Source organism: Prionailurus viverrinus, chromosome D2 (assembly GCF_022837055.1).
Source record: "Prionailurus viverrinus isolate Anna chromosome D2, UM_Priviv_1.0, whole genome shotgun sequence".
Taxonomy (NCBI): Eukaryota; Metazoa; Chordata; class Mammalia; order Carnivora; family Felidae; genus Prionailurus; species Prionailurus viverrinus.
The window spans coordinates 38471288-38487647 of NC_062571.1; the positions used below are offsets into that span (position 1 = coordinate 38471288).

General features: G+C 46.4%; 1 protein-coding gene across 3 annotated transcripts in view; it reads right to left on the reverse strand.

The window, feature by feature from the left end:
• Positions 1-559: 559 nt before the first annotated feature.
• DLG5 (discs large MAGUK scaffold protein 5) overlaps positions 560-16360 on the reverse strand; it is a 127497-nt gene continuing 111696 nt past the window's right edge. For all 3 annotated transcript variants that reach the window (XM_047825586.1, XM_047825587.1, XM_047825585.1), the window contains 5 exons: positions 6364-6507; positions 6004-6131; positions 4689-4798; positions 3888-3997; positions 560-2391 (listed from right to left, as the gene is read on the reverse strand). In XM_047825586.1, the coding sequence (XP_047681542.1) occupies positions 2288-2391; positions 3888-3997; positions 4689-4798; positions 6004-6131; positions 6364-6507 (596 nt within the window). In that variant the 3' untranslated portion in view covers positions 560-2287. The remainder of the gene's footprint in view (positions 2392-3887; positions 3998-4688; positions 4799-6003; positions 6132-6363; positions 6508-16360) is intronic.

The window sequence follows — 16360 nt, forward strand, 5'->3', positions numbered from 1 at the left end:
CACCGGTGAGGCCAAGACTGCAGGTCCACGATGGAACTTCACCCAGCAAGAAAGGACCAAGGAGATACCAACACCAAGTCAGCCCCCGCTGGCCAGGTCACCGCAGCGGCATGGTGCGGTGCCCCTGCAGGCCTCCAGGCAAAAAGAGCAGAGGAGAAGGACTCTGCTCTGACCCAGACCTTGGCGCATCTAATGAGGCCAGTCTGGGCTTCCTCCCACCCCAGAACTCCAGAGAGCCCTACGTGGTACTGCAATGCTGGGTCCTATCACAGTGCAGCCCCCACACCAGGCGCGGCCTTCTTTAGCCCCGGGCCTGACCTGGGCCTCCTCCCCTTACTGAGGACATTAGGGGATCTCTGTCCTTCAAATCTCCTTTGCTCTTCACAGCTCTGAATGTAAGCAGCTGAGGGTGCAGGCAGCAGGTCAAAGGGGCTCCTGAGTATCACAGGCGCTGGAGAGAACCTCGCACACCAGACAATTCCGGCTACATGCAGAGAGCCAAAGGACGGGGAACAGACGGAAAACCAATTTAAAAAACAGGTATCTTCATTTCAACAAGTTACGGAAATTGACCTTTATTTATTGTACTAAAGTCTGTGTAACTTTTGATACAAAGTAAGGTTTTAGTACAGAAAATCCCAGTCTGTCAGAACAGTACCTGTGCACACTACCATCACAGTCCCACTCGGGCCGCAACCCAGAGAGACAGCCAGAGGGCACCAGGTGGGACCGCAGACAGCCCACCGTCTGTCTTGGTTGTCTGAGCTAGAAGACGACGCGTACCTGTGAAACAAAGGGCAGCACTGAGGACTGACACATGTCTCTTTTTGAACAACTGTGCAAGAAAATATATCCCTTTTTTTAAAAAAATGTCAGTTTGGCTAATCTACAATCTAGTGTCTAGAATTACAAAGAATAAAATGAAATCAAAGATTTCTTGCTAGTAAAATGAAATGTTAGGAATAGTATTAAAATATAGGTCCTACCCCAGTGACACTTCCACGGAGCCCAGTACAGTACCTATTATTAACAGGACGCACAGTTTAAGGAGGAACCACATCAAATCTTCAGCCGGAGATATCCAGCATCAGAAGTGCAAAAAAAAAAAAAAACAAAACAAAACAAAAACCAAAAGAAAAAAGAAAAGAAAAGAAGAAAACCCAACCAAAACAAAACCCCCAACAAAGACGTTCTTGTGGGGTCGTGTTTATGCTGGGAACACGGTCACCGGGACTAAGAAGGTCCTCAGCCGCTCTCTAGATGTCTGACAGTGAGGACACTCGGCATTAAGCTTCCCCTAAGCGCTCTGGGTTCAAAGTCTGAAACACGAGTGTCTTCACATCAGAGACAGCTGATGTACCTGCCCCAGCCCCCAGCGTTTAAGAGTTACCCTGCAAAAATTGCACTGATAAAGCGGTCATTATTTACAGAAGCTGAAGAGGTCCCAGTAGCACACACCAGCCCTCGGTTAACTAACACCCTGCCCAGAACTACGGTGTGGTGGTGACCCCAGGTAGAATGCGGACGCAACAATCACAGATGGAGAAGAAATGAGAGAACACGGAAGGTAGGACAGAAAGCCCGAGCAATGAGGGTGCAGGAAGCCTACGCGGTCTTCCTGGCGCAGGAAGGGAGAACACGGCTGCTGGTGACTCGGCCCTACAAAGGCACTGGTCCTGCCACAAGAGCGGCTAAGCCTGTGCAGTCACCGTGTCCCTTCCAGGAGAGGTGCCACCGTGGAGTGGGAAGTTTCTTGAAGCTCTGGTCCCACCGACAGGAACCTCCCAGAGCAAAGTGGGCCCCAGCGAGGTTCCAGAGTCATTTTGCTAAAAGCAGGAACAAAACCCAACACCAAAGCAACACGGGGGGTGGCTGACAGAGGGATAGGGCTGGGCACCGACAACATGGAGCCGTTCAAGTAAACATAAGCAACCAATACTTAGAAAAGGCTTGTAAACGTGTGATCTGAAAGGTTGTCTTTGCAGCATCTCTGATCGGCTGGCTAAAGAAAGGGTGGTGTTGAACCCCTCTATCGAAAAGTCTTTTGTGTTTTTTTATTTCGTCTTAAAGCACATGTGTGAGAGGAAGGCAGTCCAATGGCCGGCCCGGATCCTGTTCACTTGTGGCCCTGGGTCTACAGAGGAGATGCTTCCGGAGTCCATGTGCACAGGTCCTTCCCCTCCATGTTTATATACAGATAGACTTGTACTTTCAGTCACTGAGAAGGAGCTGGGCCAGACGTTTATGCCGGCAGACAAGCCGCAGCGACTTCTAGCGTGGCATTCTTCTACAGCGGGCAGGCTGGAATCCACAGGACTTTGTTTTGTTCTTGATTGACCATTGCCAAGATCTGAGTGCAAATGCTCGACAGGGCTCCTCCCTGGATGACCCCTGCAAGAGAGCCCCCAAACACATCATTGAGTTCAGAGTGAGTGAGACCCCAGGCTTGTGGCAAATAAATACATCTTTTACTCTTTCTGGTTTTCTGCCTGTTTAGAGCTGCTTGGTTTTCTTTCCTCGCTCTCTTCCATCAGCAAGAAATTGGGGAAGAGAAAGAAAAGAGTTGAGTGCAAATAACTTTGGTTTTTTTATCTGTCCCTCTGCTCAGCTGTTGAGTAGTAGGATGCTGAAAATGCGGGCTCAGATGAAGGTTGGTGTCAAATTTTGCCAGGCTCAGGGGCGCCTGGGTGGCTCAGTTGGTTAAGCGTCCAACTCTCGGTTTTGGCTCAGGTCAGGATCTCACGGTTTCGTGGGTTCGAGCTCCGCGTTGGGCTCTGCGCTGACAGTGCAGAGCCTGCTTGGGATACTCTCTCTCTCCCTCTCTCTCTGCCCCTCCCCCACTCACGCTCTCTCTCAAAATAAATAAACTTTAAAAAAATTTTTTTCTTTTGCCAGGCTTCGTGGGCCCCTGTAACAGGGATGACCAGGATCTGCCCACTCACGCCAGCTGCACACTCTCACCGCATGCCCTGGGTGGGGCTTGCCTAGTCTTGCAATGTGGAGCCTGGCACATGGGAAAGCAGTTTGGGGCTCTGTTGCGATGGTTCAATCAGCAGCAGGATTCTCCAGAAACAAGAATAAGTTTAAGGAGCCGGGGCATCCCCATAGGCCAGTGAAGACTCCCAGGCAAGATGATGATACGTCCCCAGCTATGGCCAGCCCTGCCCTGCAGGCTTTCAACACCAGAGGTCCCGTAGACACTAGCCCAGAGCTCTCAGTGTGCTCCATGGAACAGCACCGGTAGACAAAACGGTCCCCGGCCACTTCCCACAGGTATGGACAGAAATAGACAGGGAGCATTTAGAAACTGCTGTCGAACTGTGACAAGAGTAATTTTATGTCTGTTGAAACTAAGAGAAGAAAGTCAAAGGTTATATTTTGTAAGTTTTGGAGTTTTAAATTTTCATTTCTCTAGTAATCACTAACATATTTGACTAAATACTGGTCTGTGACAGATTGGAGATTGAAACTCCCATACACATACATAGAAGCTCCGAGTCTGGTTTTTGAGACCCACTGTTTTGCACAAGAAACACAAAACCAGATCACAACAGTCCCTACAAGTGAATTAGAATCACGGTCCTTGCCTCTGCGAGCCCAGTGTTCATTAACCCCACCACAAACGACTGGTTTCATCAGAGGTTGAAAGCCACAAAGTGAAGTGCTTCTTTCGGTTTGTGGTGCTTCGAAGATCAAAGCTGGTAAGAGTGCAGCTTTTTCTTCGCCAAACTGTACGGCAAGAGTGGAGCGCCCCGGAGGGTGTGAAGGGCAGATGGCCACAGCCACCAACTAGAATGCTAGAGCTCTACGCTCGGCACCTGTGCTGTGAGATGAGCTTGTTGCTGCCTGTGTAAAAGTCCGGGTGGACAAGGCCAGACCACACCTACCTGTGAAGTATCTACTGTACTCCTGTTCGATCTTCTGAGCCGTCTCGAACTGCTCTTTGGAATGCCTCTGAGTCACCTTGTCCTTCAGGTAGATGGGGTCTCTCTGCTCCCTATCAGACATCCAGAGAAGCAGGCTGAGTCTCCTGCCTCCCCGGGCCCTCCGCCTTCCCGAGTAACAGGGCCTCTGTCAACAGGGCCCCATGCGCTCCTCTGGTAAAGCACAGTGACAGCCTGCAGGCCCCATGGAGTGCTCTGGGCAGTAGGGGGGAGGTGGGCGCCCCACTGCAGGCACACAGAGAACAGACCCCCCTGACCCCCAGCTGGTCCCTAGGTGCAGGAACCGGAAGCTTAGAAGCACAGAAAAGCAAAATGGAGGGGAGGGCTTGACGAGCTGTCAGCCCAACCAGTGTGAAAACTAAAGCTCAGTGAAAACAAAGGCTCATCCATGACCCAAGCCAGCTCCTAGCAGACCTGGATCCAGCCCAGGTCAGCTAGTCACCGTGTCCTCGTGAGCACCAAGCTGAGAGGCGGAAGGGCAAAGAGGGGTGGGACGCCCAGGAAGCAGAGCAGACAAAGCCGCATATACTCCGGGAACCGTGGCAGCAACCAGAGAGGGCAAAGGTGCAGTGGGAGGAGGGCTGTGCTTGGTTAGCCCTGCCTGACTGAGCGTTGAGACGGGGAGGGTCCCACACACACTGCCCGTCTCATTCTCCCACGTCCGCCCCCACTGCCTAGCGTTTGAGCCAGCAGCCCCATCCCCAGCAAGGCCCCTGCCGAGCCCCCGCCGAGCCGGGCACCTACTTGATGTGTTTGGCGCTCTTGTAGTGGATGAAGATGACAATGGGGTAGATGTGCATGTGGTGCAGCCGCTCGATGGCATGGGGGGAGATGTCCAGGAGACAGTGCCGGTTCTGAGGGGGGGAGGGGGAAGAGTAAGTGCCCCGGGACAGGCAGGGGGCGGTGGGCTGGGCCTCAGAAACACTGACACCCTTCTGAGGACACCTCCTGCCTTTCTCTGCCACTGCTGGGTCCCACCTCTCCCACACTGCTCTCCCTCACTCCATACACAAACACGAAGGTCTCACCCGTGAACCAGGCAGCATGACCAGTCTTCCACGAAGACCACGTAGGAAAAACCGTGGGGAGCTTTACCCCAGAAAATCTCTCCCCCACAAGCTGTCAACTCTGATGGTGGTCAAGGCTCGGAGCCAGGGTGGAGTGGGGTCTGGACGGCCCACTTCCAAACCTTCTGTCCTTCCTCTGCCCAGATACAGGGAACTTTCTTAAAGCCCACCCGCAGCCGGGCCTCAGAAGCCTAACTTCTGCCAGACTGAGCAAAAGAAGACATGGAGATTCAGCAGGGCCTGCCCCGGGGAAGGGGAGTGCGTGTCTTTGAGTGGCTGTGACTGAAACGTGCCCCGGGGTTCCCTGAGCCTGCGGGCAGAGTGTGAGCCAAGGAAAGACCACGGGCCCTCTGCACGTGGCTCTCCCCGATGCCCGCAAGCTGCAGAGAGGGAGCCCAACGTCGGCCAGCTTTCCACCTTCCTGGAGCACCCCTAACTGGAGCACATCCATCTCCTTCACTCAGTGAGGAGGACACCAAGGAGTAGCCACACCTTCAACAGCTGCTTTTCCAATATCCCTTCCAGATTTCCCCACTTTTCCTCATGCTGCCTGGCAAACGAACCCCAGTACCTTCAAGAGCCTTAAAGACACACAGAAATGGCTCTTAATCCTTTCAGGGGCAGCGACCCTGATGGAGGCTGGGCGCCCTGTCCCCAGAGTAAGGCACACATAAACACGTCTGCACATAAGCAGAGCAGATGCAGGACCCTGCTGTAGAATCCCCCGTGTGGGGCTTTCCTAGAGTTCAAAGCTCCCATCAGATCCCCTCAGAGGGACAGAGGTGACATGTGCGCAGGGACTAGCATCCTGTTGGTGACCGTGGAAGCACACAAAAGCAGTGGGGGCAACCCTCGAGGAGAGCAACTTGGACTAAAGGGACACAGGCAAGTTCACCGAAGGCCCAAGAAACACGCAAGGCAGAGATCCAAAAGGGCCAGGCATCCAAGCCCAAATGCTCAAACCCTAACCCTTGGTCTGAGGCAACAGGTACCTTTTCTGTGATCTCCTTTATGGAAGCCACCGTGGTCACATCAAAATGGCCACTCCTCCGTTTATAGTCGACGAACAGGCAGTCTTTGACGCCCCGCTCGATGGCCTGCTGGGAGGCCTTCATCACCTCTGCAAAGCACAGACACGGGAATGAGGATGCCCCCTGGCATGGTGAGCTGTCCCAGCACATTCTGGGCAAGGACACTGTGCAGAAGAGCAGTTCTGCCATCCTTACTTCCAGAGAAAGATCCGGAAGGCACACAGCAATGTGACCCAAGTCAGGAGGACTCAGAAACACTGTGGAACGCAGCCCCAGGGGACAGGTGGACATAGCCCAGTAGGCACAGAGGGTGCCCCTTACCAAGGGGGCATCTGCAGAACTTGCCGGGCGCCTCGTTCACCAGCATCTCCTTCACCACGTCCAGTAAGGGCCCCAGAATGAGGACGGGCCTCAGGGAGGTGCAGTCTACTTTCTGGACCCGCTGATAGGCAAGGCTCACCGAATCTGTGGGAGACAGGGGCAGTGTCACAGGCCCGTGCCTGGAGCAGAGGGAGGGAGAGAGGCCGGGGACCCACTGCTGCCCTGACCTTTCTCAGCCCAGGCAGCTTTGCCCGCTTCAGTCCACACATCCAGAGCCAGGTGGAGTGAGCAGCTCAGCACGGTTCGCCTGTTCAGTACTGGAGAGTCCCCTTGTCCTGGGCACACCAAGCTCACGGGCAGAATTGAGGGGAAGTCTGTCCCCTCCCTCACCCACACCTCCACACCTCCATACATGAAGATTATCCATGTATATCTACATGGCTTCCTATAGAGCATTTCTCAACCTGGTGACCAGCTGACCTGTTCTGGTCAGCAGGGGAGGGTTTGGTGGCCACAATGACCATCTGGGAACTCCTATGCATTTCTGACTAAAGCCTCTGAGGAGTCCTGGGGCAAAGGAACTCCTCCACGAAAAGATGAACACATCTTCCCTTTTAAAAATCAGAACATTACAGGTAGGGCAAAACAGCTCTGACACCCATTCTCCAGTCCTGGTCCCCGCCAGCCTCCTCATAACCACTATTATGAGCTGGAAGTACATCCTTCCAGATGTTTGTTGTTGTCACATGTTGATTTTTACATACTCAAAAAAGACTAGTAAATATGCTGTGTGTGTGCATGTGCCCAACACAAATGACACAACACTATAAACATTCTGCACCTCCCTCTTCCAGTCAGTGTTATGTTTCTGGAAGGCATCCCTGTTAAATTCATACTGCCCTCCCACATTCCTTCTGAACTTCCCATGCATGGATACACTGCGTCTACACCTCCATTTCCCTGTGTATGGACATCAACTCACTATGCCTTCACTTATTTGAGCAAGAATCATATTCTACCCTAATGACTATGAACATTCCACACAGTGGGATACCAATTTAGAAGATTCCTGTTCCTCCCTGAATAATCTGCTTTGTTGGGAGTCCTCACAATTACAGATTCAGAGAGCTATAGAACATCTCACAAGTCATTAAATCCAACCACAGAAAATATAAAACTCCCTGGGAAGAGAAAAGATACATATAGAGAATCTGGAAGTAACATGATGTAGGCATGTAAATCACTCTAAATCTGGTGTAGATATTTAAAAACGAAAGCATAAAAGTAATTATAAATCTATGCTAATCTATACACTGATAGAAAAAGAGGTAATAGGTGTCATCAACAACATAAATGGGGTTGGGGTCACAGAGGTGTAACATGGAATTTTTACAGGAGACTGAAATTAAGTTACTATCAGTTTAAAATGGATTGTTATAACTTTAAGACTTTAAGGGGTTTTATGTAATTTCAATGGTAACCAAAAAGAAAATCTCTTTAAAATAGACATGAAGGGAAATGGGAAGGGAATCAAAACCTGTCACTACCAAAAGCAAACAAAAAAAACCAAAACCCACAAAGCATACAACAGCGGGCAGCAAGGGAGGAAGAGATGGACAAAAACGGTATAAGACACACAGAAAACAATTCAAGTGGAAATAAGTCCTCCCCTATCAGTAATTACATGTGAATGGATGGGCTGAATGGATAAATAAATAAGATCCAGCTACATGCAGTTTGGGAGACTCACTTTAGTTCTAAGAATACCCACCGGCTAATAGGGAAAGAACAGAGAAAAGCTATTTCGTGCAATTGAGAATGTAAAGAGAGCAAGGTAGTCATGTTCTAGCAGCCTCCACAGACTCTCAGGCAGACGATGTCACAAGAGACAAAGTAGGACATCATATAATGACAAAAGGGTGAATTCTCCAGAAAGATACAACAATTATAAACACACATGCACCTAACATCAGAACTCTCAAATACATGACCCAAACATTGACAGAACGGAAGGAAGAACCAGCAACACAATATTCATAGGGACTTCAAAGCCCCACTTTTGTTATGGACAAAACAGCCAGACAGAAAATAAGGAAAGAGCAGCTGAACCACAAAGCACTACATACCACGTGGACCTAACAGACAGGCACAGAACACTCCAACCAGCAACAGCAGAATACACACTCTTCTCAAGTACACAGGGAGCATTCTCCAGGATAGAGCACAAAATTAATTTAAGAAGACTGAAATTATATAAAATATCTTTTCTGACAATGGAATGAAACTAGAAATCAACAGCAGAAAGAAAAAAAAGGAAAATAGACCCATACTTGGAAATGCAACAAGTCACTCTTAACCCAAGGGTCAAAGAAACAAATCAGAGAGGAATTTAGAAAACTTTGGAGACAAATGAAAACAACACAGCATACCGACGCTTGCAGGATGCAGAAAAGCAGTCGTAAGAGGGAAATCTGTGGTAGTAAATGCTGACATTGAAAAAGAAGAAATCAACAATCCAACTTCACGTTTTGAGGAATCAGGGGGAGAAAAGAAAGAACTAACCCAAATTTAGCAGAAGGAAGGGAAAAATAGAGAGCAGAGATAAATCAGAGAACAGAAAACCAGAAAAAAAATCAATGAAACCAAGACTTGGCTTTTTAGTAAGGTCAACAAAATTGACAAACTCTTAGCTAGGATAATGAAAAACAAAAGGGGGAAGCCTAACGTAACTGTAGTAAGTGAAGAAAGGGACATAACTGATTTCACAGAAATAAAAAGGATTATAGAAAACTACTACGAATAATTATATGTAAACAAACTGGACAGCCTGGAAGAAATGATAAATTCCCAGAAACATAGAATGTATTATGACTGTGTCATGAAGTAATTTTTAAAAATCTGAACAGAGCTATAACAAGGAGACTGCAAGTAATAGAAAAAACTTCCCAACAAGAAAAAGCCCAGGACAAGATGGCTTCTTCAGCAGAGAATTCTACCAAAATAAAATTGAAAAAATTAGTATCAGTCTCTTCACACTCTTCCAAAAATTGAAGAGGAGGGGCACTCCCAAACTCATTCCTTGGCACAACAAGAAAACTACAGACCAGTATCCCTGATGAATATAGACACAAAAATCCTCAACAAAATACTACCAGACTGAACTCAACAACACATCAAAAAACACATCATATGCCACGACCAACTGGGATTTATCCCTGGAATGCAAGGATGGCTCAACATACAAAAATCCATCAATGTCATACACCGTATTAACAAAATGAAGGACAAAAACCACATCACCTCAATTAACACAGAAAAAGCATTCGACAAAACTCAATACCCTCTCATGATAAAAACACTTAACAAACTAGAACAGACAGAAACTACTTCAACATAACAAAAGCCATATGAAAAGTCCATAGCTAACATCATATTCAATGGCAAAAGATGGAAAACTCTCCCTCCAAGAGCAGAAACAAAGGCAAAGATGCCCCCATTTGCCACTATTATCCAACAGGTTTACTGGGAATCCCAGCCAGGGCAATTAAACCAGGAAAGAAAGACAGCATCCACGTTAGAAAACAAGTACTAAAATTATCTGTTCACAGATGACACAAAATTATGCAACAAGTTCTAGAGAATACACACACAAACACACACACACACACATACACACAACCTGTTACAACTAATGATTTCAGCAGTTTCAGAATACAAAATCAACATAACAAAAATCAGTTGCATTTCTATATGCTAACAATGACCATTCTGAAAAAGAAATTAAAAAAACAAACCCATTTACTAGAGCATCACAAAGGAAAAAATACTTAGGAACCAACCTAACCAAGGAGGTGAAAGACTTGTAAACTACAAACTACACAATATTGCAAAAAGAAATCAAAGAAGATACAAATACATGGAAAGACATCCTATGCTCTGGACTGAAAGACTCAGTATTGTTAAAATGTCCACACTACCTAAATCAATCTACAGATTCAATGCAATCCCTCTGAAAATCCCAATGGCATTTTTTGCAGAAAGGAAAAAAAAAACCCTGAAATTCATATGGAATCTCAAGAGACCCTGAATAGCCAAAAGAATCCAAAAAGAACAAAGTTGGAGGCCGCACACTTCCTGATTTCAAAACGTACTAGGAAACAACAGTTATCAGACAGTGTGGTCCTGGCGTAAAGACATATATACTGACCAGTGGAAGACAGAGAGAGCCCAAAAATAAACCCTGTATAATGGCTACATGATTTTTGAAAAGAGTGCCAAGATTACACAGTCAGGAAAGGACTTCAACAAATGGTGCTGGGAAAACTGATACCCACATGCAAAAGAATGAGGTTGGACCTTTATCTTACACCATAAACAAAAATTAACTTAAAATGAAATTAAGATCCAAACAGAAGACCTAAGATCATAAAACTCCGGGAAGAAAACAGAGAACAACCTTCATGACATTGGTGTGGGCAATGATTTCTTTTTATTATTATTTGAGAGAGAGAGCACCGGCGAGAGTGGGGGGCAGGGTGGCAGAGAGAGAGAGAGAGAGAGAGCTAGAGAGAGAGAATCTTAAGCAGGCTCCACACTCAACACAAAGCCCAAAGCAGGGCTCAATCTCACAACCGTGAGATCACGACCTGAGCTGAAATCAAGAGTCAGATGTGTATGGAATACTACTTGGTAATGAGAAAGAATGAAATCTGGCCATTTGTAGCTACGTGGATGGAATTGGAAGGTATTATGCTAAGTGAAATAAGTCAGGCAGAGAAAAATAGTTACCATATGTTTTCACTCATATGCAGATCCTGAGAAACTTAACAGAGAACCATGGGGGGGGTGGGGAAGGGAGGAAAAAAGAGTTGCAGAGAGAGAGGGAGGCAAACCATAAGAGACTTAAATACTGAGAACAAACTGAAGGTTGATGGGGGGTGGGGGAGAGGGGAAAGTGGGTGATGGGCATTGAGGAGGGCACCTGTTGGGATGAGCACTGGGTGTTGTATGGAAACCAATCTGACAATAAATTATATTTAAAAAAAAAAAAAAAAAAAAAGAGTCAGATGTTTAACCAACTGAGCCACCCAGGCGCCCTGGGCAATGATTTCTTGAACAGAACAAAAAGCACAGGCAATGAAAGCAAAACAGACAAATGGAACTACATCAGATTTTAAAACTTCTGAGCATCAAAGCAAATAATAGAGTGAAAAGGCAACCTCTGAAATGGGAGATAATATCTGCAAAACATACATCTGATGCTAACATCCGGAATTGATTTTTCGAGGGTTTATTTAAATTTCAGTTAGTTGGGGCACCTGGTTGGCTCAGTTGGTTGAGCATCTGACTTTGGCTCAGGTCATGATCTCACGGTTTTTGAGTTTGAGTCCTGCATCAGTCTCTGTGCTGACAGCTCAGAGCCTGGAGCCTGCTTCGGATTCTGTGTCACCCTCTCTCTCAGCCCCCTGCTCCTTCTCTCTCTCTCTCTCAAAAATAAATAAATATTTAAAAAAATTTTCAGTTAGTTAACATACAATGTGATATTAGTTTCAGGAATCGAATTTAGTGATTCAACACTTACATAGAACACCTGATGTTCACCACAATAGGTGCCCTCCTTAATACCCATCACCTATTTCACCCATGCCACACCCATCTCCACTCTGGTAACCCTCAGTCTGTTCTGTATAGTTAAGAGACTGTTTTTTGGTTTGCCTCTCTTTTTTCCCTATGATCATTTATTTTGTTTCTTAAATTCCACATAGTGAAATAATATGGCACACGTAGCTTTCTCTGACTGATTTATTTGGCTTAGCATTATACTCTCTAGCTCCATCCATGTTGTTGCAAACAGCAAGAGTTCATTCTTTTTGATGGCTGAGTAATATTCCATTGTACATATATACCACATCTTCTTTATCCCTTCATCAGTTGATGAACACTTGGGCTGTTTCTATAATTTGGCTATTGTTGATAATGCTGCTATAAACATCAAGGTGCACGTATCCCTTTTAATTAGTATTTCTGTATCCTTTCAGTAAATACCCAGTGGTGCAACTGATGGATCACAGGGTAGTTCTATTTTTATAAAGAATTTCTACAACCCACAACAAAAAGACATATAATTTTTAAAAACAGGCTAAGGATTAGAACGGACAATTCTTCAAAGAAGATATACAAATGGCCAACAAGTTTATTTTTTTAAAAAAATGCTCTACATCACTAATTATAAGAGAGATGCAAATCAAAAACTACCCTCAGATACGACCTTTACACCCATTAGGATGGCCACATGAAAAGAACAGAAAATAACAAGTTGGCGAGAATGCAGATAAATCAGAACCTTTGTGCACTGTTGGTGGAAATGTAAAATAGTGCAGCCATTATGGAAAACAGTATGGAGGTCCTTCAAGAAAATTAAAAATAGAGGGGCGCCTGGGTGGCTCAGTCGGTTGGGCATCCGACTTTGGCTCAGGTCATGATCTCACGGTCCGTGGGCTCAAGCCCCGTGTCGGGCTCTGTGCTGACAGCTCGGAGCCTGGAGCCTGCTTCGGATTCTGTGTCTCCCTCTCTCTCTGACCCTCCCCCGTTCATGCTCTGTCTCTCTCTGTCTCAAAAACAAATAAACATTAAAAAAAAAAAATAGAAACCATACGATAAAGCAATCCCACTTCCAGTAATATAGCCAAAAGAATTCAAAGCAGAGATATTAGCACACCCATGTTTACCCAGCCTTCTTCATAATAGCCAAGAGGCAGAAGGAACCCAAATTCACTGCAAGATGAATAAAGAAACTGGGGTAGGTATACACAATGGAATACTATGTAGCCTTAAACAAACAAACAAACAAACAAAAAGAAATCCATAGAAATCCTGTCATACTACAACATGGATGAGACTGCAGGATATTTGCTAAGCAATTAAGCCCATCATAAAAAGCCAAATGCTGTATGATTCCACTCATATGAAATGTCTCAAGTAGTCAAAAATCATAGAAACAGAAGTAGAAGGTGACGTGGGTGTCAAGGTGGGGAATTGGGGGGGAGGGAAAATTAGTGTTTGGTGGGTACGGTTTCAGTACGGCCCGATAAAAAGTTCTAGAGGTCTTGGGCACAACGGTGCAAATACACTTAACACTACTCAACTGTACCATACTTACAACTGTTAAGATGGTAAATTTAAAGTTATGTGGAGGGGCGCCTGGGTGGCGCAGTCGGTTAAGCGGCCGACTTCAGCCAGGTCACGATCTCACGGTCCGTGAGTTCGAGCCCCGCGTCGGGCTCTGGGCTGATGGCTCAGAGCCTGGAGCCTGTTTCCGATTCTGTGTCTCCCTCTCTCTCTGCCCCTCCCCCGTTCATGCTCTGTCTCTCTCTGTCCCAAAAATAAATAAATGTTGAAAAAAAAAAATTAAAAAAAAAAAAATAATAATAAAGTTATGTGGATTACTGAGCAAGAAAAAGGTCTGCTGAAAACATCCAGGCTCTCAGGGCTGAAGCACGGAGACAAAAAAAGAGACGGAAAGGCATATAAAACATAAGGGACATTGCCAAACAACTGACGTACAGGAGAGAGAAGAGCAGCACAGAAGGAGCTTACCAGAAACACCGGACCGTCCTTTTCCAAAACTGACGAAAACGTCCGGCCTCAGATTCCGGAAGCGCTAAGAACCACCCACCGCCACCACCGAAGCCCCAGCCGAGTAGACATAAAACCACACCTCGTACCTCATGGTAGGACTGCTGAGAAACGCAGACAAGGAAGATCTTCAAGACAGCCGGGGGGATGGAGAAGGGTCAGACACACGTTACCTTCCGCACTGAGAACAACGTGAAAGAGGACTTCTCACCGGAAACGACGTGGGGGGAGGCTGCAACGCGCCCCCTAGAGCAAGTCTCCCCCAGCGCCGGAACCTGGGACTGTTCCCTTACAGAGCGAAGAGTAACTGAGTGAAGCATCTTCGGAGGAGGCGCTCATCCTGGATCGCCCGGGCCCCGAGCGCAATCACGTGGGCCCTTGTGAGCGACAGAGGGAGTTCTGAGACAGACAAACATGGAGAAGGTGAACGAACACGGAGCAGGGAGATGTGAAGATGCTGGTGATGTGGCCACACGTGTAGGCACGCTGGCAGCCACCAGAAGCTGTAAGAAACAGATTCTCCCCTAGAGCCCTGGAGGGAGTGTGGGCCTGCCGTGCCTTTTTTTTTTTTTTTTGGACCCAAAGGTAGATTTTGGATTTCAAGCTCCCAGGACTGTGAGAGAATAAACGTACATTGTGTTAGCCACAACACCTGTGATATTTGCTACCGCAGCCTTAGGAAATGAATGCCCCACGAAAGCCAGAAGACCGTATCTTGAAAACGCAGAAATAAAAGACTGCCCGTTTAAACTTCCATATCCGTTTGCATATCCATATCCAAAATATCCATATCCATTTTTCACTCCATTTGGAGTGAAAGTCTCCAAAGATGATGGGAAAACACATAAGCAAACAGGGAGAGAATGTGTCGCCCAGGATCCTGCATGACAGGAAGTGCTAAAGGTCACCCCACAGCAACAACAAAACAGCCACTATGTGAGGTGAAGTAACACGTTAACTCACCTTGCTGTGGTACTATGGTACCTACTGCGCGACACACGTAACAAATCATCACGTTGTGGACCTTAAACCCACACAGGGTTACATGTCGACTCTATCTCAAGAAAGCAGGGAAACAAGAGACGCTAAAGGGAGCTGCTCGGCGGGAAGGAGGGAGCATGCGCGGGGGGCAGAGCTGCAGGCAGGCGTGAAGAGCAGAAGGCAGGGCGCGTACAAGTGAATGACTGGCGTGCACACCAACGATACGGTCTCTGGCTCAAAATACACGTCGAATGAAAGTGGTAATGGGAATGGCGGGGAGGAGGTACCTGGAAGTCAGAGGGTTCCCGTGTTTTAGAATTTTTAGGGAAATGGCCAGAGTGATGACTTATGTTGGTGCTGAGGCAGACACGTACGCCGTGAGGCCTCCTGCAACCCCCCAAGGAATGAACAAAATCAATTAGGAAAACGAACAGACTGGGGGACACAGAATAATGAAAATACTTGATGCAGCCAAAAAAAAAAAAAAAAGGTAAGCAAGGAAACAAAAGAAACATAAAACAGGCAGAACCACAGAAAACAAATGGTAAGAAAGTAAAAGTAAATCCAAACCTACCAGTATATTTAATGGGGTAATTAAATACTCTGATCAGATGATAAAGATTGCCACAAGTATGTTCACTCAGACTGTGAAAGCTCATGTCGTACACTGTTCTGTAAATGTATGTGCACTTTCTTTACATATATGATATTTCAAAAAATGAAAAAAGACAAATTGTCACAGTGGGTTTAAAAAAAACAAAAAAACAAAAAAACCCTAGGGGTGCTTAAGTGGTTCACTTGGCTAAGCATTTGACTTTGGCTCAGGTCATGATCTCACGGTCTCTGAGTTTGAGCCCCGCGTCAGGCTCTGTGCTGACAGCTCAGAGCCTGGAGCCTGCTTCGGATTCTGTGTCGCCCTCTCTCTCTGCCCCTCCCCGCTCATGGTCTGTCTCTCTCTCTCAAAAATATGTAAACGTTAAAAAACAAAACAAAACAAAAAACAAAAAAAAACAAAAACACCCTACAACCTGCTTACAGGAGACATTTACATATAAAGCTACGGAACAGTTTAAAGGAGAGGGACAGGAAAGGTGAACTATGCAAAAACTAGCAAAAAGAAAATGGGTGTCACAATTCAGACAAAACAGACTCTAAGGCAAGAAACATTAATAGAGATGAAGATTATTTCATAATGAACAAAAGGGTCAATTTACCAAGGAAGGATCATAAATCAAAAGGTGTGTGTGCCTAAACACAATTTCCAAATATGTAACGTAAAAACCCCGAAGAACCAAACGAAGAATGGACAAATTTCTATTCTTCAAAGACGTCCCCAGGACACGCATGGAAGACACCAGAGATGGTGTCTACGGGAAAAGGG